At 33.9% G+C, this 25,858-nt stretch overlaps 1 protein-coding gene across 4 annotated transcripts in view; it reads right to left on the bottom strand.

Moving 5' to 3' along the window:
- The window catches only part of TENM2 (teneurin transmembrane protein 2), a 959,433-nt gene that overhangs the window by 815,710 nt on the left and 117,865 nt on the right, over positions 1-25,858 (bottom strand). For all 4 annotated transcript variants that reach the window (XM_087887374.1, XM_034406200.3, XM_087887377.1 and 1 more), the window contains exon 2: positions 6,127-6,422. In XM_087887374.1, coding sequence (XP_087743500.1) covers positions 6,127-6,352 — 226 coding nt within the window. In that variant the 5' untranslated portion in view covers positions 6,353-6,422. The remainder of the gene's footprint in view (positions 1-6,126; positions 6,423-25,858) is intronic.

The raw sequence follows: 25,858 nt of genomic DNA, 5'->3' as shown, positions 1-25,858 counted from the left end.
ATAGTTGTTGTACCAAGAAGGGAGATATGTGTGTGTGTGTGTGTGTGTGTGTGTGTGTGTGTGTGTGTGTGTGTATTTATTTGCCTGGAAATAACTTTTACAGAAATCAATGGAGACTATTTTTGAATAGATATGTTTAGGATTGTGTTCTCCTTATGAAAATAGAGAGTGCTAATATTAGAATTCATAGAAAATAGCACTATGTAGATAGGTCCTATAAGATTGCTGAATTTATCTCTCTCTCCCTCTTTCTCTCTTCCCCCCCCCCACACATGATGGGATGATTAAAGGAACAATTCTATTACAGAAGGTTTTTTAGTTGTGTATGAATGTGCATATATGTATATGCAGGTAGATATACCATATTTTTTGGTCTGTAAGATGCACTTACTCTCCCCCAAAGTGGGTGGAAATGTCTGTGCGTCTTATAGAGCGAATGTTGCCGAAGGGTAGGGGCCCACCCGCTAGCCCTACCCTTTGGCCTCTGTCTCCCAGCAATTTGCCTTCTTGCAGCAAACAGCAAACAGCGTGGTCAGCTTTAGCACAACCTGATTCAGCATGAGTAGCTTATTGGAAGTTCGATTGGCCTCCCAGAATACCACCAATCGGCTATTCCAGGCTGTGGGGATTGCCAACACTCATCGCTGCCATCATTGCCCATTGCCGTCATCGCTGCCCATTGCTGCTATCTATTGCCTCCTCTGCATGCCCCATTTTTGGCCTCCGCATGCCCATTTTCAGCCTCCATGCTTCCCGTTTTCAGCCAAGACACAACGTGGAACAGCTGATTGGTGGAGGACGATCCAACCGCCAATCAGCTCTCGTATTAAATCAGACTATGCTGAAGCTGACCAGGCTGTTTGCTGTTTGCTGCAAGGAGGCAAATTGCTGGGAGGCAGAGGCAGATTTTTTCCCTTTGTTTTCCTCCCCAAAAGCTAGGTGTGTTTTATGGTGTGAAAAATATGGTATATCTATATATTATACACACACACCACACATACACATATACCTTAATTGTATCATCCCATTGCAAACACGCACACACAGATAAAGAGCATTTAGAAAATATTAATATTTCTGCACATTTAAAGCACTGCATACATCTTTATATATATATATATAACTGAGGATAAGATAGCATCAAAAAAGTATTAACTTGCTTATTCAAACAATTTTTATAGTAATGCTTGTTGTTGTCTAATCAAGTACACAAGGAGGCATCTCTCTGTCTTGACCAGCACTATATCCATTCCCTGTGAATTTCAGGAGTTCATGCAAAGCATCATCTTGTTTCTTTTGACTGTTGGTTTAATACTGAGAATAAGTTACATGAATAAAGATAGGAACATATTGACAGATTCTTAGTGGTTGGGTTATTAATGAAAATTACAGTAACTAAAAACTCACAAAGTCTAAACATCTTCTATAATTGTTATTTTGAACTAACTATTGTTAAGGAACATTAGTAGGTCTTTAATCCTATTTTGATTGTAATGATCAATTTAATGATCCTGAGATAAACTTATGTAATTTCCAGCAGTTCATATTTCTTGCTTGGGACAGCTCTTTCTGCTGTGTCAAATAATGGTAGATAAAACATGTACTTATCTGAAAAGTTTTAAAAAGAAAACTCATGGGTGAACTATTTATTCTTGACCTTTATTTGGAGATAATGATAACTTTCAGGGGTTTCCTATCTAGAATTATCTAGAATTATCAAGTCATTATAAAGTCACCTTTTGAAACTGGTTACATAAAAAATCAGAAGTATCACCCAATACGATTTTAGGAGAGGATTAATTTTGCATCATAATTTGCAGCATAAAAGTAAAGCAAGTCCTGTAATTTCCAGCAATTGAGAATGCAAATTAACTCTGGACAGAATAATATTTTTTAAAAAAAGTGGGTAGGAAAATAGTCAAAGCAGAAATTAATGCAAATACTGGTATATTGAAATGAAAAGCAAAAAAGGAGGAGGAGGAGGAGGAGGAGAAAAGATGGAGGAGGAGGAGGAGGAAAAGGCATAGAAAACATTAAGAAATTATGTTAGACAGTTCCCAATTGTAACAGAAGACAATTCCAACTCTTGGAATAGGAACTCTAATACATTGATATAACTCTTTAATTGTAATTAGCAATCTTTTCCCATAATAATAGTGAAAAGGAAGAATGATAACTTGGATAAATTTTCTATAATGAAGTAATAAAGACAAATATATTCAGAATTTTAGGTTCACTATAAAATAGAAGGCATTTTCCAAATTTCTCTAGCTAGGAACTGTTGATAGGCCGGGTTATTTCTTTAATTCCTCCTTTAGCTGAATAGCATAAGGATGCTAATGTGATGTGCAAATAAGCAGGAGCGTTCATTGAGTTCAAAGTATAGATGAATTTATTATTGCTATCTATATACAAGAATCTAATTAACTAATGGTCAAAGCTAAATCACACTAAATAATGGTCAACTGAAGGAGGGTGGATTTGGGTCTTTGGCAGGAACAATCCAAACTGATGACCTTGGAGCCTTCGAGTCTAGCTCTTTTTCTATAGCTCCTAGTGTTTCTAACATTTCTAACTATTGAAAATAAAATCAGAGATTCTTAAGCTTTGTGATGAAATGACCCCCAAAATATTCCTTGATTGGTTACAATCTAGTTATGGATCACTCCCATAACTCTCAGTTCCTCCAAAAGTTCCAACCAGCCTCTGTACTCCACCCCTCCCCCCAAGAACAATTTGGTTAGGACAGAAATTCTCCCTGTTCCAGGAAGTGGCCTTTGCAAATGGGGAAAAAAGAGTAGGGTTAAAATACCTCAGTCCTGGCTAAGTTTCCTTGGTAAATATATCAGTGTTGTACAAGCATTGCCCTGTGAGCAAAGATTATTCACAGAAAGTCTTACCTGTATCATTGAAGTTTGCTATTAGCAGGCAAAATAGGACTCGGTGTGATCCCTCTCAAATTTTCACTCTAAACGGGGAGGGTATTAATTTTGGAACTGCTAGATAATTAATAACCTATTTTCTCTTCCTCCAAATTCTGTCCTAATCATAACAGAAAACCAGATACTAATACCAAGACAGTGATAAGAAAGTAGGATCCAATGAATTAATGGAAAAGGTCCTAACTGAACTCATATGTTTCCTTGCTATCTAAGAAACCATATTCTCATGAGTGATAAGTGTCTTCACTGTGATTTGTTGACCTGTGTAGAAAAAAGATTCCTACATGAATAATTAGTATGACATAATATATAAGACTAATGACTTGAGTTTTATTTATTTTATGTATGGACTGAATTCAATTGTATCAGACAACTACTGATATGCTTCTGGAGTTTCAATGTATATCTTGTAATCTCATTTATTTCCCATGTTATTGCATATAACTTTATCTCCATAATCTTAAACCTGGCTCAACTCAGAACTTCCCATCCTTGATAGTGAAGTACTTCACTATATTCTTAATAAAGCATATTTTAACAGTTATTTGATTCACTGATTAAATTTTCTTAAATTTCTAGAAAGTATTACTTGGAGAATGTACCTACTAGGTTTATTCCTTCATTTTCTTATCTTTTCCCTTCTCACCCTAACAAAGTATTAAGTTACAGAAACAAAAAGGTTTTTTTTTAATTTAAAGATTAATCCCACTCTAGTGGGTTTCAGTATTAAAGTAGATTAAGTTTGTATTGTGGCTTCTTTGAAATATTAAAGAAGCAACTATGTTCAGAAAATAGTTCATTTCTATTTTGAAAACAAAATAATCAAGCTAGCTTGCTATTTCTTCTTTATCAACATTCTTCCCAGTCTACTTTTCACCTATCTCAATTACAATGTTTTTAAATTTATACATTCTGAAAATTTCTCAATTCAGACTTTACTAATTTTCCATAACAGAGCTATGAAAGTATATTTTCTTGATTTTAAGTGTTATACCATCTAGGTGTCAAGGTTTAAAAGATTGTTGTTTAAAATTTAATTTTTTGTCTTTATTAGATTTCATCATTAATTAGTGTCACTAACTAATTGTCAGGTTATCATAAATATATGACTTCATGCAATACTGAATGGTGCAATAGCTGAAAAAAATGAAGAAAGAAGTATTTTAAACCTAAATGTTAAAAAAAATATTAAACAAATTTATATGGCCACCCATCTGAATACTGAACACTGAAAACTATAAAACTTAATACAATTATAAAAAGCAATTAAGGTTATTTATAACAACAAAACATTCTCTGAGACGTTCAATTATAGCTATGTGTCTGAACACATATTCATATCTGTATGGTGGCAAATCAGACTACTGAATTAACCTCAGAATGAATTAGTATACAGTATATAAATATTCTATAACTTTAAAAAAAAATCAAAATCATCACTAGTGCAGATACATATTATTCAATTTATTGTCTGTTTTAGATCATTTTGGAGTCCCCCCTCTTACACACACACACACACACAATCAACATATATCTAAACTAAAATATTACAAACAGTAATATTTTATATAGCAGGCAAGTTCAAACTACTTTCATGAAAGAAAAAGGAAGTTGGAGGAAGCTTTGAAAAATCCAAGAGATCCAGACATGGGGTAGTCAGAATCTTTGGGGGGAAAAGAGCAATGTTTTATTCAAATAACATTGTTCTTAAAAGTAATGCTACAGATGTAATGTGATGTGTATTGTTGTGAGGTGGAGGCTACAACAAACAGTGGGAAATCCAAATACAGATATCTACTTAACTATAAAGTTCTTTGAATCCTTGGCTAATCAGTGTTTCAGAGTTTAAGCAAGTTTGCATTGCTGTTTGGAAGACTAAAACCATTCTGACTTTCCTTGGAGAATATCCCGAGAAACTGGTTTGCTATTTATAGTTCCACAGATTTTTTAACGTTTTGGAAAGGAAAAAAAATGAAACCAATGATCTCATAAATGTATTGATAAAACCAATTAAATATGATTAATTATGATATGAACCAATGATCCAGATAGATTAAAAGGTATTTATAAAGCATCAAGCATCAAGTGCATTTATATAACTATAAATTGGATTAAATTAAATCAGTGCTGAACGAATATTCTCTCACAAGACCGATAAGCCTATGGGATCCATTTTGTTGGCAAGGTACCGTAATCTTTCAAGATATTTCATTGTATGAGATTCATTTGAGGCTAGGGAAAATCCTAGAAACAGCTGGCTTGGTTCAATTTTACAAAGGAATTAGATGACTTAAAAGAATTCTAGGAAGCTCAATGCAAGCCTACAAATATTTACATATCCTGTATTATAGATATGGCTATTTTAAATGCAATGTTATAAATCTGAAGTATATTTATTTGATTAATTGAGAAATTTAAAGGTTAAGAAATAAAATCACAATGAATAAACACTTAAAGAAATGTAGAGAGAAACATACTGTAAGCAAAATAAAGAAAATTGCTACATCCTTCATACATTTTAATGAAATTCTTGAAATGTAAAATATATTGGACAACAATTTATACATTCATGTAAATAAATTCTCAGTCCTTGGTTTAATTATAGACCTCTGGATGTCCATGAAACAGTAGAACATAAAGATAAAATTAAAATAATTAGGTGGGATTTTAGCTTTTATTTTTTTTTAAAGTGAAATTAAATATCAAGTGATGAAAACATTTCAGCAAAATGTAGTTTAGTTAAGTAAGAAACAGGAAAAATAGCAAATTAACTCATTGGATGGAAACTGGGTGTGAGTTTGCTGTAAGATAATCATACCAATAATTTCAGAGTGCAATTAATCCAGAAACAATAAATGTGAAAATGTTTCTACTATACATGTAGAAATCTTGATGACATAATGCAAGATTATAATATTTAGAATACTTAAATATAACATCATGATACTTACATAATATTAATAATTATTAATATTTCTATACTGAAAGGGAAATACAGAAAGGCATTTCTGAATATGCCTAAAGGCAAAATGTTCAAAATTTAGCATCACACGGAACTTGAATTTTGTACAGTAATGTCAAATCACAAGTAAACACATTTGTCATAGGAACATGCAAAGTAAGTACATGGTCACTTAAAAGTTACTGCAATAATATTGGTAAAATTCTAGAATCCATAACATACCTTGTCTTGGAAATTCATCTGATTCTCTGTGAACTAGGTCAGTAACTCGATTTCCATAATGCATTCTTGTATCATGATCATAAGCCTTCAGTGTCTCACTTGAACTATAGGACTTCTGAGTAGGTACTCTGCAGTCTTCACTGTCCAGTGAAGAACTTGTATAGCGACATTCCTTCCCACATCTACCTCTTGTCAAAGAACGGTGCCTTCTGTCTTTTACATCCATAATTCTGAGTCAAGGAGAAAATTAAATCTTTTTCCCCCACTGATGTAAATGTGGCTGGTTACTTTACTACCTACAAAACATAGAAAAAGAACAATGCAATGATTCTTATCTATGTGTTACATAAATGGAGACTGTATATAACACATTGTATGTAATATATATATATATATATATATATATATATATATATATATATATATATATATATATCTTAGAAAAAATGTTAAAATTCAAAATTAGCAAATAAATAGAATTTTAATACATATGTACATAGGTAAATTAACTGAAAAGCAATATATAAAGAAAAGTAGTTTAAGTGCCTAATTATATTTTATTAAAATTATTTTTATTGATGTGTTTAAAAATAGATGAAAAAGCAAACTACTGAAATAAGTTCATGTGTGAATGCCCAGTGACAACAATTTAACAATTCTTTGAAATTCATTCTCTGCAATAAAAAGTAAAATTATTATTTCTTTTAGATGTAGGTATATTTGAATATTAGAGTCTCCTGTAAAATGTTGAAAATAGAGTGAATAAATCAGGTAAAAAAACTCTTTAAGATTTAAGATGACAATTCATTTGAATGTGTTATATACTAAACAATGAAGGATGGTTTTGTTTGTTTATTGTTATTTGTTTTGTTTTGGAGGGAGAGAGCAAGATTTTTTTAGTATTCTAAGTTCATTTTAATTTTTTTCCCTATCATTTTTGGTCATCAGGTAATCCTCCCATGCCATATCTTGCTGATTGTAATTGTGCAAATGTAGTTTGAGAAGCCCATAAAACATTGCTAATTGGCTTAGTGAAAGTTTTCTGAAGTTCTTTCAGAGGGTGTTACATTTATGCATTTTAACCTACTAATAGCCTGAGTTATGGTGCACTGAATGTTATGATGCCATAGCTATAATTATCATCCTATACCTGTAATTAGATGCAAAGGTCATAATCTATTTACCTTTTTACTATTAATTACTGGCATAAATTTTGGTTCACTAAGCACATTACTCAGACCTGATTTCTCTGATTTGAAAGAAGTGGAAATATATACGTAAGTAATACTGTAATATGCAAAGTATGTTAAAAGCAAATGATTAAGCAAAAGAACTTAAAGGAAGAAGATAAAATCAGGGAAACTCTAATTCTGTCTTCATTCATACCTTGCTGCCCTTCCAATCTTCCTTACTTCCGCTATATCCATTCTATACACTGATTCATGTAGTACCTTTTATGTTTTAGACTTCAGATTTTTCTTTGAGTATTTTGCCAACCTCAAGTTTCTTTTACCTTTCTTTCCATTTAACCTATTTCCTTTCTTCAAATATTTAAGATTTGATTCTCATTCATTCTCTCTATATAGCAATAGTAACCGCATTTAGAGTTATATACTGCTTCATAGTGCTTTACAGCTCTCTCTAAGTCAGGGGTGTCAAACTTGCAGCCCATGAGCTGGATATGTCACACTCTGGCCGCGCCCATGCCCAGTTTAGAAAGGGAAAAAAATACATCATGTGACAATGCCAGGAGTTTGACACCCCTGCTCTAAGTGGTTTACAGAGTCACTATATTGCTCCCAACAATCTGGGTCCTCTTATTACCGACCTCCAAAGATGAAAGGCTGAATCCACCTTCAGCCAGTCAGTATCAAACCCCTGGCTGTGGGCAGACTTAGCCTGTTGCATTCTAACTACTGATGTATTTATTTATTTATTTATTTATTTATTTATTTATTTATTTATTTATAATTTAATTTCTATACTGCCCTTCTCCCAAAGGACTCGGGGCGGTGTACAGCCAATTAAAAACACAAAGTACAAACAACAATTTTAAAAATAATTAAAAATATTAAATAATTTCGGCCCAAATTTAAAACCCAATTTAAAACCCCTTTACTGTGCCCCCACGGCTCTATGACTAAACTACTTTAATATACTTTTTTCATAGTTGTCACTCTTTTTTACGTTCAGTCTTGCGCTTCTTGTTTTATCAGATAAAATTTTAAAGTACCCAATTCTCATTGCATTCAAATTATTTTTATGTTTCTCCTAACATACAACTCTCTCTTTTATATAACAACGTGGGCAGAAGCATACTTGTATCCATCAGCATTTCCATTTATTTCATCATACATTCATTCTTTCTAATGAACTAAATAATAGCCATTACCTTATTAACAACATTTTCAGGTTTTCAAATTTCTCTATCTAGTTCTCAATTTTCGCTTAACATTCTAGAAAGCTACCCAAATTCAGTCTATATGGCCTAATTCTCCCTCCTTTTGTATAGATTATAAATATTAACTCTGATTTTCTTGTCATAGCAGTGAGATTGTGACTTCTCCTGTCCCTCTCCACCACCCCAACTCATATTCATTCAGTGATGAAAAATCTAGATGACATGAGTGCCAGGGTTAAAGACAGTGCATGACCTATATGGCACTTTTTGTTAACTTCCTTTTAGGAATATCACTCTGGAAAGAAGCAATTCGGTAATCAGAAGAAACACATATAAGTATAGGTGTCTTTGATTCTTGAAAGTTTATTTCTATGAAATGTGAGAATTAATAATATAGTTAAGTAAAATAAGGAGAACAACAAATCTCCCCCTCCCAATAATGTTCAGTTTTACAAAAATCCATATTTTTGGTAAAGTAGCTGAAATTTTTAAACTCTGCTGCATTAAGTGATAAAACTATACAAATTTAAACACAATGAGCAATACACTTCAAGTACTTGACACGAGTGGATTAGATAGAGATCTAACTGCAAATTTAAAAGCCCAAGTATCACAATACTGAATTGTGTATGCAAAATATAGGAAAGCTTTTAACCTGGATTATTTAATCTCCCATAGACAATCAGATTTCCTTCCTTCCTTCCTTCCTTCCTTCCTTCCTTCCTTCCTTCCTTCCTTCCTTCCTTCCTTTGCCTGTCCCTCCCTCCTTCCTCTCCCTTTCCTTCTCCCTTTCTCTCTTAGCTCATTAATACTTTCCAATCTTTGTGTAATGTTGTGTCCAGTAATAATTATGTCCATTGATGTAGGAGTTTTGATTGATTGAATTAACAGCTAAATTGTTTTTGTATATATTTACTAGAATCTTAAACTGTGGTTGTTTTTCCAGGTTTGTTCTTCTAGAACCAAGGCTACTTGGAATGTTGACAAATCTGCTGCTCTCTAAATAACTTTTTATATTATCAATCATGTTATTTTACTAGATCTGCTCAGGAAGTTGAGAATAAGGTGCATGGCATTATAGTTGCTCTGCTCCTTCATCCAGGCTGGTTCAAGTTAGCATTGATATGAGGGAAAAATGAGCCCTCCCTGATATGTTTTATATTTATGCTACTAAGTGAACTCATCCACTGATTCACAGTATGCTGAAGATACTCAGTATACATCTTTACCCTAGGCAGGGTAAATGTAGAATGCTAGGAAAATGGTCTTGAAGCACTTGATAAAAATCAAGTCAGTCCATTCAAGAGAGAAGATGACAAGTAACAGGCAGTAAAAAGAAAACAGAACTGCTTAACTCACTCTTTGCATCAGTCTTCACGCAAAAGGAAATTATAGTCCAACCTACTCAAAACATAATTGTAAAAGACAGACTAGAAATAAAAATTAAAATAAGCAAAAATGATAAGAGAACACCTGTCTGACCTTGATGAATATAAATCGTTGGAACCTGATGAATTACAACCCAGAGTTCTGAAGGAGCTGGCCCATATTATCTCAGAACCATTGTATCATATTTCACAATTGGTGAGATTGATGGCTATGTTAGTTGAATAAACAAAAAATTATTTTATCTGACTTGATTTTTTTTTCTTAGCTTAAGAAAAATGGCCATCTTGCTTCCCAAAAAGAACTCTATTATTTCTTCTTATTTTGCAAATGGCAGGTTGGAGAAATTATAATCAGAAATTACTGTATTTTTCAGTCCATAAGATGCTCCTGACCATAAGACGCACCTAGGTTTAGAGGAGGAAAACAAAAAAAAAAATATCTGCCTCTACCTCCCAGCATCCATCCAGTATTCATCTGGCTAGCATCCTTGCAGCAAACAGCGAACAGCCTGCCTCCTTCATGTCTGCTGCCTCTGCTGGGGAATGCTGGAGTCCTTGCTTCCAAGCAGCTGAATGGTGGTTGGATCGGCCTCCCAGAAAACCGCTGATCAGCTGTTCCAGGTAGCGGGACTTGCTGCTGCCATTCGCCACTGCTGCCCGTAGCCCATATTCTCTCCATAAGAAGCATAGATATTTCCACCCACTTTTGGGAAGAAAAAAAGTGCATCTTATAGAGCGAAAAATATGTTATGAAATACTGCTAGATTCAGGGTTGGTTCCTTGAAGAGAGGTGCAGTACCATACTCTACAAGGGAATATGTTCTATCCCACTTCATCTATGCCCATAGTTTGTTGCTATGTAATATGATAGGGTAATGTGTTTTCAGGGAACTATAAAATGAATGGTAGGTTCTTGACTTGTAAAAATGTTCCCTATTTTCTGTTGTGATTGTGCGGTTCCTATAGTAGTTTATTCCAAGATATTCTGAGCATTCAGGTGCTTTTATTTTATTTTTGGGTGTCCTGAAAACAATAATGAAAAAGCATTGCTGAAGTATTGCTAATCTCCTGGGCAGCGGCTTTCTGTACTTTTTTGGCCATGACTGTGATCTCTGCAGGACTTCTATTTTTCTTGGAGCAGGTTCTTGACCGTTAAACAATCTTCTAGTGATTTCCACAGTAGCATTTTAACTTTTGAAGTGCTTGGCACTCTTTATAGCAAAAATAAATTGCTGTGCCACCTTATCCCTGAATAAACATATAACAATGTTGTTATATGAGATAGGAATTTATATTTTTCTGTTGATGCTCACTTCTTCCTGTCATGGTGAGCTATATTCTAGGGCTTACTTCTAAGTAAACAGTTGAGCTTTGGGAGTGTGTTTTTGAACTGCTTTTTAGCCTTTTTTGAGCAAACAGGTTTGTGTTTGCTAACAACTGCTACTTCTGAGAGTTTTCTGCCTTTAAAATATTCATTTTGACTTGACAGTATTACTTTGACTTTGGCTTCCATCTATCACTAGAACGAACTTTTAGAATCATGTCCAAATGAATCTGGCCTTTCAACTGAAAATAGATTCCTGAAGTAGGATCAATTATACCTTACACTATGCTGCCATATTACCAGGCAAATACAGAAATTGCATGAGATTCAAAATAAAGAGTGAGCATTAATATATATGAATCATAGTGATCTAGTCAGAACAAATACAAAGGAGAATAAAATGGAAAACTGGGAATTGAAATAACATATTACGCTCCTTCAGTTTGTCTAATTTGCAATTATTCTGTTGTGAATGATGATGTTGATCATTGCTGTGGATGTTATCATCATCCACATCTTGCCATTATTTATGTTATGACTGAGGCATGCTTTATATGTTACACTAAGTAAAATACATATCCTATATTGCACATGAAATAAGATATTATGATTTATGTGACATTGTTATGCTTTTATTCCATGCTTACATTAATTACATAGCAAACGTCGAATTTTGTCATAACTTTAATTACCTGTTTGCCACTGAATACAGATAGTATTCATGTAGGCATTTTAATGTTTTCATAAAAGACTAAAAATCTAGGGGTCTGTCAGCTTTAGGAGGGATGTGAACAATTATTGGATTGTCCCAATATTACATCATTGAAATTTAGCAGAAATCTGGCAAGATTTCCCATTAATTGTTTACAAGAACTGTAAAACTATCTGGTAGACTTAAAATGGTCTTAAAGGCTATTAAGAAACTTAAAACAGACTTAGCAAAGCAATAATAATAACAATAGCAACAATAACAGCCAACCACTCTTTCTTTATCTGGTGTGCAGCATAACACTACTTATTTTTTTAGAAGTGGCCTTTGATAAGTGGCACCAAAAATAATTTGATAGTTACAAAAAGGGAACATTTAAGCTTTAAATAATTGGCAGCCCTATGATAAAAGAGAAAAATCATGAGATTAACAGGAAAAAAATGTAACAAATAATAAGAATATATAAAGAAAGAATTGTCACAAAAGTATTAGAAATTATTTAGGCTCCAATCTGTATGCATGTAACAATGTATGCCTTTATGAACAGCAGTTGAGGTACAGAAGAAATGTGTGCTTTTCAGCTTTAAAAAAGAGATTATCTCTTAAGCCATAAAGACCACTGCACTAGGAACACATGAACAAAGAATTTTCAGATAAGCATACTGTTTGTCCCGATATTTGCCTTTAGGCATTTGGATTCTTCTCAGTGCCAGTTATTCATTGTATATTTTATAACCAGTTACATGAAGATGGGGAAATAATACCTTTCATCAAGCTCTTCTATATTCTGTATAAGAATATTTAATGGCTTTTTAAAAAATCCATGTTTAGTATTATATACAGTATTTTATTTTTATTTTCATTTCACCAATGCTATAAAAAGAATTTTGCTATACATTTGCATTATGACTGAATATTTATTCTCTGTCAAATTCTTAAAAGAGTTATTGGTCATTAGGAAAATGGGAAACATTTTGGATGCATGTCAATGCACTTCCAGTTGATGGGATATAGACGTTTTGGTTTGCAATGTCATCTATGCATTGTATAAATACGTAGTCTCGTTAGATTAGATACACAGACTCTTATCAAGCCACTTTTTATTGATATCGAATCAGACCAAATGTCCCTCCCTAAATATGTATTTCTAAAAAGCTCTTGCAGTTCTATAGTATCTAGACCAAATTACTCTCCCAAAATGAATAAAAAGAGCACTAACTTTGGCATGGGTCTGACCCATTATTGGATCAAGGTGCTCAATCAGTATTTTTAGAAGGGAGATACTAGGGCATCCAGTTCCAATCCAATTCAAGAAAAAGCCACTAAATCAGCAAAGATGCCCCATTGTGCTATTTATTTTACTCTGATGCTTGTTATGAGCTGTTAACCTCACTTGTAATTAACATTCTCCATGCATTCTCTTCAATTTTGTTTGAAACACTTACTTTTGGACTCAAATAACTATTTACAATATTTGTATTCAAATTTTCTCATGTAATTTGTCAAATAAGCAGCAGTTAAGATTCATATACTTACCTAATTAATGAACTAATCAATATTAATTTTATGTATGCAGTATGTTTTATGACTGTCCATTGACTGCAATAAAGATTCTTTCATTGGTAGACTCTACCAATTGAAGATGATAGGCTTAAATTGAATACTGTGAAGATATTTGTAGTAAAATTGTGCTCTTATTATGTCGGTGACATACTGACCAAATAAGTCAAAACTGACCAGTTATGTTCTTATCTTACACAGGGAATGCTGCATGTTGAATGTGTATGACTATTGTTGGTAATCTAAGCTACATTTTCTTTACCTTACCAAAAGCTTTATGGAAAAGCTTCCATTGATCAAAATCATGAAGAACAATACTGTACACATGGGTACCTATCAGATGAGGCCTACATAAAAATTGCAACTTTGTCAAAAATAATTCCTACTGTGAGCTTTTGTCCAACTATTTCAAAGCATTTAAAAAACATTAAAAGGCAAAAAATAGTACAGACTATCTATCTATATCTATATCTAACATCTATATCTATCTATGTATCTTTAAACGCTGAACTCACAATATGTTAATTGCACTTAATGGCTTTTCTCTGCAAATTAGTACAAGGAGAATATCCATTATTATATATTGAGCAATGTACCAACATATATTTTAATACCTGTCCTACCAGCCCTGTTACCAGTAGGCAGCAGAGCTTCTTGGATATCCATCCATCCATTCATCCATCCAGCTATCCATGCCATTATGCATTTAGGGGAATTTATTCTGCTAGATACTGAATATTTCATTTCACTTCACTACACACTAACAGTAAGCACTGCATATAGGCATATAAAATCCTCATTTGTTTTCACCTACTTGACTTGCAAAGCACCTTAGCTGGGGATATATTCATTTTGCATATTTGGGGGTTTGAACACTTTCCATTTAATACCTCTAAGGAAATCAGCTTTGCCGTTCCAATATTTCAGGAATTTAGCCTCCCATACTTAGGAAATAGCTTTGAGTGATCATATCCAACACTCATTCACATACTCAAAAATACACTAAAATAGTTGTAACATTACTATAGTATTTTCTCAAATATATTACTTATAGACAGAATAAGATAATGTTTGTATGGTATAATAACATAGTATGCAGTTATGTACTTTACCAGAGCTGCAAAACCTTTGAAAATATACTTTGTTTCCAGAGTTTGAAAAAAATCAGTTTGATTTCAGTACCAATCAACCTCACTCAATTTGGCCAATGGCAAGCGATTTTGATACCTGTTTTAAAATTCCAAGGGTGCAGGCTATTTAGTTCTCAAAATGTTTAACAGAATAAACTAGTATCTATATAATATATACTATTGATACCACAACTACATAGTAAAGCATAGAGCAAGAGGATCCCTCTTTTAATTCATGCAACACATTAAACTGTAGTTTGTCTAATCATGATTTAGGTAGTAGGATACCTGATAAATATAAATTAAAATGTTAATGAGGGTAAAGGTTTGTTTTCTGAGCTTGTGTGTTGGTTTCCAAACATTTCGTTACCAGGCTAGGTAACATCTTCAGCAGAGTTTAGGGGATATCAGTGTCAGTGTTCATCTGTTTATAAGGGCTTTGTGTGGTCACTAGATCTTGTGATGGATCAAGTGTGGGTATGTCAAGTGAGAATCTTGTGATGAGGAGGTTACATCAGGTGAGGGTCATTGAAGTGCTAGTTGGGGTACTTGTGTAGGTTAGTTGAGAGTTGATGCTGTCTCTGGTTGGCTGTGTTGATTTGGATTCTGACAGGTTTGTAGGCTGATTGTAGATCAATGTGTCTGTTGATGGAATTGCTTACACAAACCAACCACAAACTCGGAGAATGAACCTTTAGCATCATCCTATACTCAAACTACAGATATTTGCCATAAAGTTAATTTATAATTATTCTCCCCAAACATGACAAACCCTCTGTATTTCAATCAATGATTCCTTTATTAGGAGCGCCAGTAGCCCTGGCACAAAATTTCTCTCTCAATGCAAGCTAACAAGTTTGTCTGGCAGGGAGATGAATAGTTGTCTACCAGATCTACTCATCTCCACCCCCTGCCTTTTATCCCCAGAGCTAGGGTGGGGCTTTACTACTAGCAATGGCTCTTCCATCCCAAGGATCGGCCCACAGTTTTCTACTGCTCTCCTCTCCTCTGCCTTCTGCGCATCTGCGCATCAGGCAGTGGGCCCAGCTGTTCCTCCTCTTCCTCATCAGCCACCTCCAGACATGGGGGCTGTTGACTCTCCATCTGAGGGCTGACAGATGGCCCAGGGCCCGCCTCTGTCTCTCTCTCTGAAGCTCCAGTCCCTCTTCCCCCTTGGAACTCTCAGGTTGCCTTGATGCTGACCATGAGTCCCACGTGTCCTCCTCATTTGATTCGGCTGCTGGAGGGGCCAGCAGCTGACAGGTCTCAACAATAATGCACAGATCAAACCACTATAATGTATTATACTATTTAAATAAAAAAAGTATCCCCAAAAATATTGCATGTATTTTTGTAATGTATTTTTATTTCATTATTTATTATATTTATAATGAATAATAAATTTATTATATTACATATTTTATTTTTATAATGATATTATATTAGGTGTCAATCATAAGAATAATATGGTATAATATTGGAAGTCAAAATTCCAGAAAAAATATTGACGTGATTAATTCTGGATATTCAGTTCAATGACATGCACATTATATTTAACAATAATTATGCATAGCATTTATAAACATTTTGCTGGGATAAAATTTTTCATATATTGACTCTAAAAATTCCTTGAAATAGGAAAAAAAATATAAGTTTAATGCAGCCCTTTGAATAAAATTACAAGTAAACTGTAAGGGAATCTTTTAGATTTCAAATACAATCAAGGATTGGACAGTCTCTTATACAGGTCAATCCACAACTTATAACTACAATTGGGACCAGAATCAAGGCAGATGTTAAGGGAATCATGCTGTTAAGCAAATCCAGTCTCCGCTATTGACTTTGCTTGTTAAAAACTGGCTGGGAAGGTCTCAAATGGTGATCAGATTAACCCCAGGATTCTGCAACCATCATACAAATGCCAGTTGACAAGTGCCCAAATTTTCAATATGTGACTATGAGCATGCTGCAATTGTCATAAGTGTGAAGACCAATTATAAGTAACTTTTTTCAGTGTTATTTGAGTGGTTCCTAAATGAATGATTGAGGGCTACTCATAAACAAAACAAAAACAAATAAAAAACCATTATATAAAATAGAAAAATAAACACAAGACAGGAATTAGTTATAGCTCACTGATTGGAAAGACAAACATACATCATTCCTCAATCTAAAAATATCTTGCTGGATTAGCCAGAGAATATTTATATATTTCATTTTACATCCTACATTCTTTTGTAATTGATGTCAGGATATAGTTTACAATATTCAGCTATGTAAATTGAATGATCGATTGGGCAATTCATTTGCTTCAGGCAATGGGTTCGGTTTAAAGCATTGTTTTCCCATTGGTGGGAAGTCCTGACAGCCTTAAATTCACGACCTCGGGGGATTGGAGTGGAGACTTATTAATTGCCAGTCATTTGCATTTCTCATTTTATTTTAGAATAAAGTTCAATCTAGTGTTTATCCTGAGTCGATTCAAAAAGGTGAAGCTGAATGTTAAACAGTTTAGGGTTATGGGTTAGCATGTAACAAAAGGTCTATGTTTACCTTTAGACTGCTGAAATTCAGCTTACTACATTTTCTATCAGGACAAAAAAACAGCAATACTTGAAATAAGTTTGGCTGTCACTTTGTTGGCTGCATATCAGATTCCTGATTATGTGCTTTGGAGAGAGAAGTCCAATCTAAGCAATAGTAAAATAACAAGACACATTCCTATTTTCGATATAATTAGAAATTAGTCATTATTTTTCTAATCAAAATTTAGGAAACTTACTCTCAGCTTCCAGCGAAATGAACATATATGCATAGTTTTTACTTCACTTGGAATTGCATTTAAAAATGTAAAAAAAGAAAGAGAAGGATGAAGTTGAAAAGGAATAATTTGGGATTGTGGAAATTATATTCAGTTAAATTTGTACATGCATGTTTATTCATTTGTCTTTATTTTAGTCTAAAACAAGCATGGAAAAAAAAGATCAAATACCAACACAAAAAGAAAACATAAATTTTGATGATTTTCTTAGTATGAGTATATAGAATTCTACATACATTGTGGAATGCTATTGTTAATATTTATTTATTTGATTCTAATGTGGGCAGCATACATCTAAAACTAAAAACAAATTTAAAACAATTGAAACAATACAAAATTAATATATAATGATTATCTAAATCCAACCAGTGTTTCAGATTTAGTAATGTACTATCTTCAAGGAAGTTCAACATTTTGCATCACAAACATTCCATTTTTACAGTTCTCTGGTGACCTTCAAGATAACAGAGATGTCAAATAAAGCTTAAATGATCAGGTGCAAAAAAGATTTGGATGATACATATTTCCATAATACATAACATGACACATAAATGCAAAATATCTATAAGCACCTAATTCATCCTACAAAAGGGAAGAGATCACTTCGGTGTAGTTAGTGTAATTTTCAAATTATTCCCAACAAGGGAATTCATATACTACCCTAACTTTAATTTCCTATGATGCAAAACATAAGATATAATGCATATACTAATATCGTACATTCATAAACGTCTTACCCTACTGAAAAAAAAGTCATTAATTTAATAACTCAGCTATCACTTAAATATTCTCTTGGTGTTACCTAAGAATGCTTCCTGGCAGGATATTTAGTTTAAGCTCATATTATTTTCAGTTATGGCCTTGACATCATGCAATCTGAAGTTATCCAGTTGTTATAAAATTTGGTAGAATCAGGCTCCTAGGAATAGGAACCGATTTTTATAAGAAATTGAAAAAAGATAATAAAATTTCTATTAACTATTTACGAAAAGTTTAGAATAAACTGTTTTCTTATTCCAATGGAAAGCTGTTTTAATGAATGTGAAATTAGTTTCTTTTGATCTTAAAAGAAGGTTAATATAACTGAAAATTCCATTTTATTTATATTGTACACTTCAAAGAAGATTTAATATGGGTTGGTTGCAGTTACCTTGCTATTAAAGATATAATTTAGGAGTTGGATTATTAAATCATATAAACTAGAAACATCCAAATATTGCCACATATTGGGTTTAAAACCACAGAATTATTATTTCACCATCCTTAAAATTCATTCAATGTAATTGCAAGTATTCCTGGAAGAAGAACCATCTATATCTGAGTCTACCACAGAATTAAAAGAAATTTTCTCATCTGTTTACAGATCTTTATGAAAGAGAACATTCCTAAGATATTAATGCTGCAGCTAAGAAAAGGGTGAAATGATCAGTACTGCTGAGAGTCAGCAGAATAGAAGAAAGAAATTTTTAATTGTGATGAATTAATATTATCTTTTTTTAAAAGAAAATTTCCAGAAAATTTCAAATATATCCATGCCATTCCTACTGTAAATAGTGTAAGGTTTATCTGTAGCAGCCAAGACTGGAAACAATTAGCCCTAAGAACAAGATCTCTCATAGCTCTGGATTGTAAGATTTATTAAGAAGCCATTATATGAGACCCATAAATGTGCCTATATAAAGTTATTAAATAAATAAAGTAATAACACAAGAATTCTAATGGGTACTCTATTTTCACCTTTGGAACCTACATACACAGACCAATTAGGGTGGAAAGATTGGATTTTTAAAAGTTTCCTCATAGTTTTTGTGAAGGTGGGATGGACTGCATTTTTTTTTTTTTTTTTTTTTTGAGAAAGCTTCTTTAACCGTTTTGGAAATGGCTATTAAATTTATAGGACCAGTTTTCACACACAAAAAAAATTGTAAAAGTGAATAGGTGTACGATCTGCAGGAAGTAGAACTAAATTGTTATCATTTATTTATTAAACATTTATTAAATATATATGTTCTCTGACTGCCAGCAATGAATGATTAATAATTGTTAAAAACATTTAAAAGTAAGCAAGCAAAAAATAATAATAAATAAAGTAAAATAAAACCACCATAAAAACTACAAAAACAGCATAAGACAATATAATAATAATGACAAAGACAACAAACCTAGAGGCAAACAAATATATATATACTGTGTATGTATGTATGTATGTATGTATGTATGTATGTGTATACACACACACACACACACATACATGTCTTCTCAAGTTTTTGCGGGTGTGTGCATGTAAAAAGTTAAAATCTCGGGTGTTTTCCCGCGTCATTAAAAGTCTGTTAATTGAAATACTTAAAATCCCAGTTTAAAATCCTCCAAAATCCCAACAAAACACTTTGTAAGGTCTTTTGAGACTCTGGCTAAAATCCTAACCAACACTATAAAAGTTTTCTTTTTGGCAACATTTCGACAAGCTCTCTAACTTGTCATCATCGGGCCCCTACTTTCAGTTTAGAAGTTGTGGGTATGTTGCGAGATCGGAGTTGTCGCTTTTCTATGTTTGCTGCTGCTGACATATGCTAGTTAGCCTGCAACTCTGTGTCCTGATTGAAGGGCAGCAGTTTTTTCTCCTGCTTCATTATCCTAGCTGTAGCCTGACTGCGTGTTAAAGGCCCAGCTTTCAGTAATAGTTCCCTATTACTAACTGTCAATTGCAAAGAAGGAAGGATTCTGGTAGGCATCACAACACTGCTGATTGCCTGTTGAGATCTCAGCCTATCTTCTGGCTTGGTTCTCTCTCTCTCTCTCCCTATTGCTAGCTATCATCTGCAAAGAGGGAAGGACTCTGGCAGGCATTACAACACCACTGGTTGCCTGTTGGGATCTCTGCCTATCCTCTGATGTTAAAACTTGAGTTTCCCTCAGTGCGGGTCTCCAGATACTTGATAACCTAGAAGTGTCCTCTCGTCTATTCATATTCTGTGGCCTCTTTTCAATTTCAATAGCCTCCCTAATTATTCTCTTAGTAAGATGTTCCTCTTTCACCACTGTTCTAGTATTGTTGAAGTCGATCTTATGTCCCGTGGCCTTCATGTGTTGTACCAAGGAAGAAGTTCGCTCTTCTTTTCTCACTGCGTTTTTGTGTTCTTCTAAATGCACACCTATTTGTCTATTCATCTGTCCAATGTAAATGACTGACAGGAGGCACATGGCACTTCGTATACCCCTTGATTTTCCAGCTCAATTTTATCCTTGGGATTTCTTAACATCATCGATATTTTTCTATGTGTGCAGAACACTGTTTTTATTTTGTGTTTCTGTAATATCTTACTAATTTTATTTGTGGTGCCTTTTATATAGGGCAGGATGGCTTTTCCCATATTCTGTTCTTCTTCTTGGGTTCCGCTCTGTCCTCATGTCCCTTGCTGGATTATACTTCTAATTTTATTTTCATGGAACCCATTTGCCATTAATACCTTTGTCTGAAGGAACCAAATTAATCTCCAAAACTGAACACTTCAACAAGAGAAAAATCATGGAAGCCATTGAAATAGAGAAACACCCCCATAACATAAATAAACGTGACGATACCTCCCGCCTACCGGACATCTGGAAACTAGCCCTAGTCAACAGAAGAGTCCCAGCCACGAAGATTAACAACGGACCCAAGATAACACATGACACCACCACCAATCATCCTCACCAGATTCAAACCAAACCCATCCCATGGACGAAATACAACCACCATCCAGAAGCCAGACCACGGCGGCATCACCAGCTGCTGCACCCCCCTCTGATCCCCACACAAAGCAAACTGACACACGCCATGAACACATGGCAAGACCTCAAACTCGGAGCCAAACCAAAGCCCGGGATGTGGCATCATAGCCATCTGCTCAGGACATTACATCAAAGAACTCAGGATATCACAACACTAGAACTCAGGATGTTACCCAGGTCATTAAACCCAGCCCGTTACCCAGGTCGTTAAAACACAAAAGACTAATGGGTACACATCAAGGACCTCACCCACACAGGATGTTATGAAACAGCTGACTAATCTGCAAACATCAACTCCATCAACCAATCAAGATGTAACAACACAGGCAACCAACCCGCTCACAGCAACAAAGTCAGGCACCCCATACCTCCCCACCAGTATTTATAGAGAGACGGCAGCTCCGATCACGCTTTCCTCGCACAAGCACGAAGCCAAAGACACCAGCCTGAAGATGACGAGTGGGACCTCATCGAAACATCGCCAAGATACTATCAATCTTACACGGGAAAAGTCCCGAATACACCAAAACTTGTGTATGTATGTATGTAAGTATATATGTATGTATGTATATATATGACCACAATGGTGATAAAACCTTTGTTTTCATAAGTCAAAGAGGCAGAGTTCTTATATATTGCAAATGTTATACTTGCCTGGCATTATTCCTTAATTTCCGAGGTCATGGCCTCATTAAATTTAATATGTTTTCTTATACTTCACCAACTGCATTTCTCTACTTAGCCATTTTTGGTTAAGTTGCCCTGCTCTACTGTATATAATAAACAACTCTAAATCATGTTGTACTATGCTATCTAATTCTAGTAATATATCACCAAATAATCATACGTCAAAGATAATTTCTGTTAGCTTTTAAAATTGCATTAAAATACATGCATGTAAGCCATTGACCTTTTAATTGCAGTAAAATTTAATTAACACAAAGCTTGCTACTACGGAATATCTTTTGGATATTGTTTCTCATTGTAATTTCAATGAATTCTTAATTGCTCATTCAGAGAGGAATAGACAAAATTTTCAGGTTTTCTGAGTTAACCTTTATGTGGTGTTACATGTGAAAGTGTTAATTGTAATGTCAACTGTTCTGTTATATTAAAAAAAATAAACAAGTTTTCTAAACAAAATTAATTTTGCTCCACTACACAATTACAATACACAATTCCATAATATGTGAAACATTTACATACTACAAAATTCAAAAAAGACATCGCACAAGGATGCATACATGAAAAAAATGATCTCAGTGTGCTATTGTTAATATGGGGGGGAGTAAACCAATTCTTTTAATAGGGACACAGGTGTTCAAAGTTGGAAATACTGCTTTATTTAAAGTCATGCAAAGTTTGTGCCAATACTATGAAAGTAAAAGAAAAACTTCCTTCCTTCCTTCCTTCCTTCCTTCCTTCCTTCCTTCCTTCCTTCCTTCCTTCTCATAATCAAAGTGAATCCCAAGAAGGCTGTGCCTTTGCTCCACTTTTTGACTTTACTGTATCAGAGTAAGGACCACACCGTCCCACTTGCACTAAGGAGAAATGCATAAATACTATTTTTCCTTTATCTAAAGAATTTTCTTTCTTTGACCTTGGTGATAAGATTTGCATTAGCCAAAATCGTCCGAACCACAAGCCTTAAAAACAAAATTTGAAGGACCTTAGAGGTCTTCTAGTCCAACTCCCTGCTCAAGCAAAAAAATCTACACTATTTCAAACAAATGGTTGTCCAATCACTTCTTAAAATTTCTGTTCTTGTTGAATCTATGCTAATTATTAATATATACTACAATATTTAAATAAAATATACAATATACACTTATAAATGTGTTATCTTTTGCTTACATTTAAATGTGTTCATGCAAGAAATACAGATGAAAAATACTGAATATTTTATTTAAAACAAAGAATAAAAAGTCACAAAAATGGGGCGTGCAGAGGCTTTGGGAGGCCTGCAGAGTGCTCCTGTAGGCTGCGGAGGACAAAAACATTTTTTTCTTGCTTACTTCTCCAAAATCTTGGTGCATCTTATACACAGGTGCATCTTATAGTCCGAAATTTCCTTTCACAAGCAAGAAAGTTAGCACATTATCTAATGAATACTTCATTCTGCAACAGCTAGGAATATGGTATATTCAACTCAGTGGGATTTAGCTCATGTAAGCATTCATAGCTTTGACTGATAATTCTTCGATTCAATCTACCAAAAATTCTATAGAGTTTCTTTCTTTTTGGTACAACTCCTGCCTTAAAAAAAGATTTTTTTTCAAAACATGTTAGAGACATTAATATGACTATGTAATCATTACTGCCCTGAAATCCGCAATTAGGTATGATAGTTATGTACACTGACAATGCTTTTTAGTTGAGATGTGGGAATATAAATAGTAAACAACATTGTAGGACCAATGTTCTCTTTCAGTTTTTGCTTAAATTGCTTCTAGGTAAAAGAATATAAGATAGTTAGAAAACATTGAGCTTAAATGTTCAGTGTGAAAGTTACATTGGAGACATCTCCATAAAAATGTGAACAACTAAAGTATGCATTCTGATTAGTTATATTTCAGATGCACAAAAGTTAAAACAAAGCACAGTTCCCCAGCTATTGACCCAAACAGAAAGGAAGTGGGCACATTTTACATCATACTTCTAAGGTGTTCTTATAATTCCTTGTATTTTTAGAATGTGCTCTATACTTCTCTTTTCTTTGGCTTTTTGTTCTTTTACCTTTCATTCCCATGATGTCCTTGCCCTTCTTGTAAAGCTTTTTTTAAAAGGTATTATTTCTCTCTACAAAATCTCAGCGTTAGTTAGTGTGTATATTTTAAACAACTCTCTCTTGAGTATAACTTGTGTATTTTGGGTTGCACACACCCACAGGGCACTTGAATCAATCTATTCAATTACCGTAATTCAGTAAATGTTATTATTGTTTTAGCAAATAGCTTTTATTGTCATAAGTACTACCCACTAGAAAGAAAAAAACACATGCGGCCATGATTCTCCATTTAAATTAATACACATCTAGAAATAAAAACTAACTAATTTAAATGCGGTCTTATTAAGAGTTATATTGTTGTAGGCTCACCGAAAATACCAGAATCTGAAGTCTGCCAGGAAGGGTTTGTAGCATAAGTAGAATTCTTTAAAATTATGACAACCACTTATTAAAAGCATTCAGGTGCTTCACCATTTTGAAAGAGAATGCTTCTCACAGCATTCGTTTATAATGAGTCTTTTCAGGCAAATTTCAAAGTGTCTATGGTTCATGTATTTCAAACTGAATTAACACATATTTTAGTATTTATGAAAGCTAATGCCTAATTGTTTCGGAACATTATCTAGGGAAAATATTTTATTAAAAAAGCAGAAATAATTTTCCTCTTTTATTTGAAGTGGAACTGAATGGAATTTGTGCATACTGGAGAGAGCTGTGGTAAGTTTATAATTGTTTCTAATTCTATTTATTTCGGCTCTATTTAAGATTATGCAAAATCCAATGACAAATAATTCTATCATTTGCCTTTATCCACATGCCTCTATCACCATATTTTCTCATTAGTCTGCATATCAAACTGTTATTAAAAATATACTTTACAATGAAATTTCAATTTAATAGACAATTTTGGATGAGGAATAACCATTCTTTCCAAATACTTGTTAAGCCATAAGCTATGTCATTGGGTTGATTTGTGTCATTTATATAATTACATCATGTTTGTATAACATCATTTTTCAACAGTGTAAGCTGCACCATTTGCATAACATGATATATGATGAAATAATACAAATGATAGATTACTGTAAATACAGTAAATTAAACCCCAAAATCAGGATAGTGAGAGTATGATCTCTTGGAACTGTTTGAACTTTCACAGGCTTTCAAAAGTAGTCTTTTAGACAACTTCTGAAGATTGGGAGTGGGAACGGTTCAGAACCATCCAATTCCAAAAGAATACTATATCTCCTAAAGGATTTCTCCTGGACTTATAGCTCCTGTAGTTGTGGCAGGAGGATTGTGGGAAAAAAGATAATTATCTATTGATAAGCAATCCACAGTTGACATGTTGTAAGTGGTTTATCTCTTTTTTTTTTTAAAAAAATGAAGTTTCGTAAGGAGCACAATGGCTTGCATCAGTGGTGGGATTCAAATTTTTTTTACTACCAGTTCTGTGGGTGTGGCTTGGTGGACATAGTATGGCTTGGTGGGTGTGGCTTGGTGGGCATGGCAGGGGAAGGTTACTGCAAAATCCCCATTTCCTCCTGATCAGCTGGGACTCGGGAAGTAGAGAATAGATGGGAGCGGGGCCAGTCAGAGATGGTATTTACCGGTTCTCTGAACTACTGAAAGTTTTTGCTACCAGTTCTTCAGATTAGGGCAATGGGGTGCAAATTAGCAAGCCCATGTTTGAGATCCAAGTATAGCAGAGTTGAGCTCCCATCCTTCACTCCAGCTCCTGCCAGAGACTTGAAAGGTGCCCAGTTGGGGGACCCCCCAGACAATGGTGGTGTCAATGGCTAATTCTTTCAACCTAAAACTATCTTGGTGCTTCTGACATGAGTGCTATGATATTAAGTTTCATTATAAGAATACTGAAGTATTGAAGAAACAAATGTCA

Source organism: Pantherophis guttatus, chromosome 2 (genome assembly GCF_059756535.1).
Source record: "Pantherophis guttatus breed Tessera chromosome 2, ASM5975653v1, whole genome shotgun sequence".
Lineage (NCBI taxonomy): Eukaryota > Metazoa > Chordata > Lepidosauria > Squamata > Colubridae > Pantherophis > Pantherophis guttatus.
The sequence above is the reverse complement of the archived record's forward strand: the minus strand, read 5'-3'. Positions and strand labels throughout refer to the sequence as shown.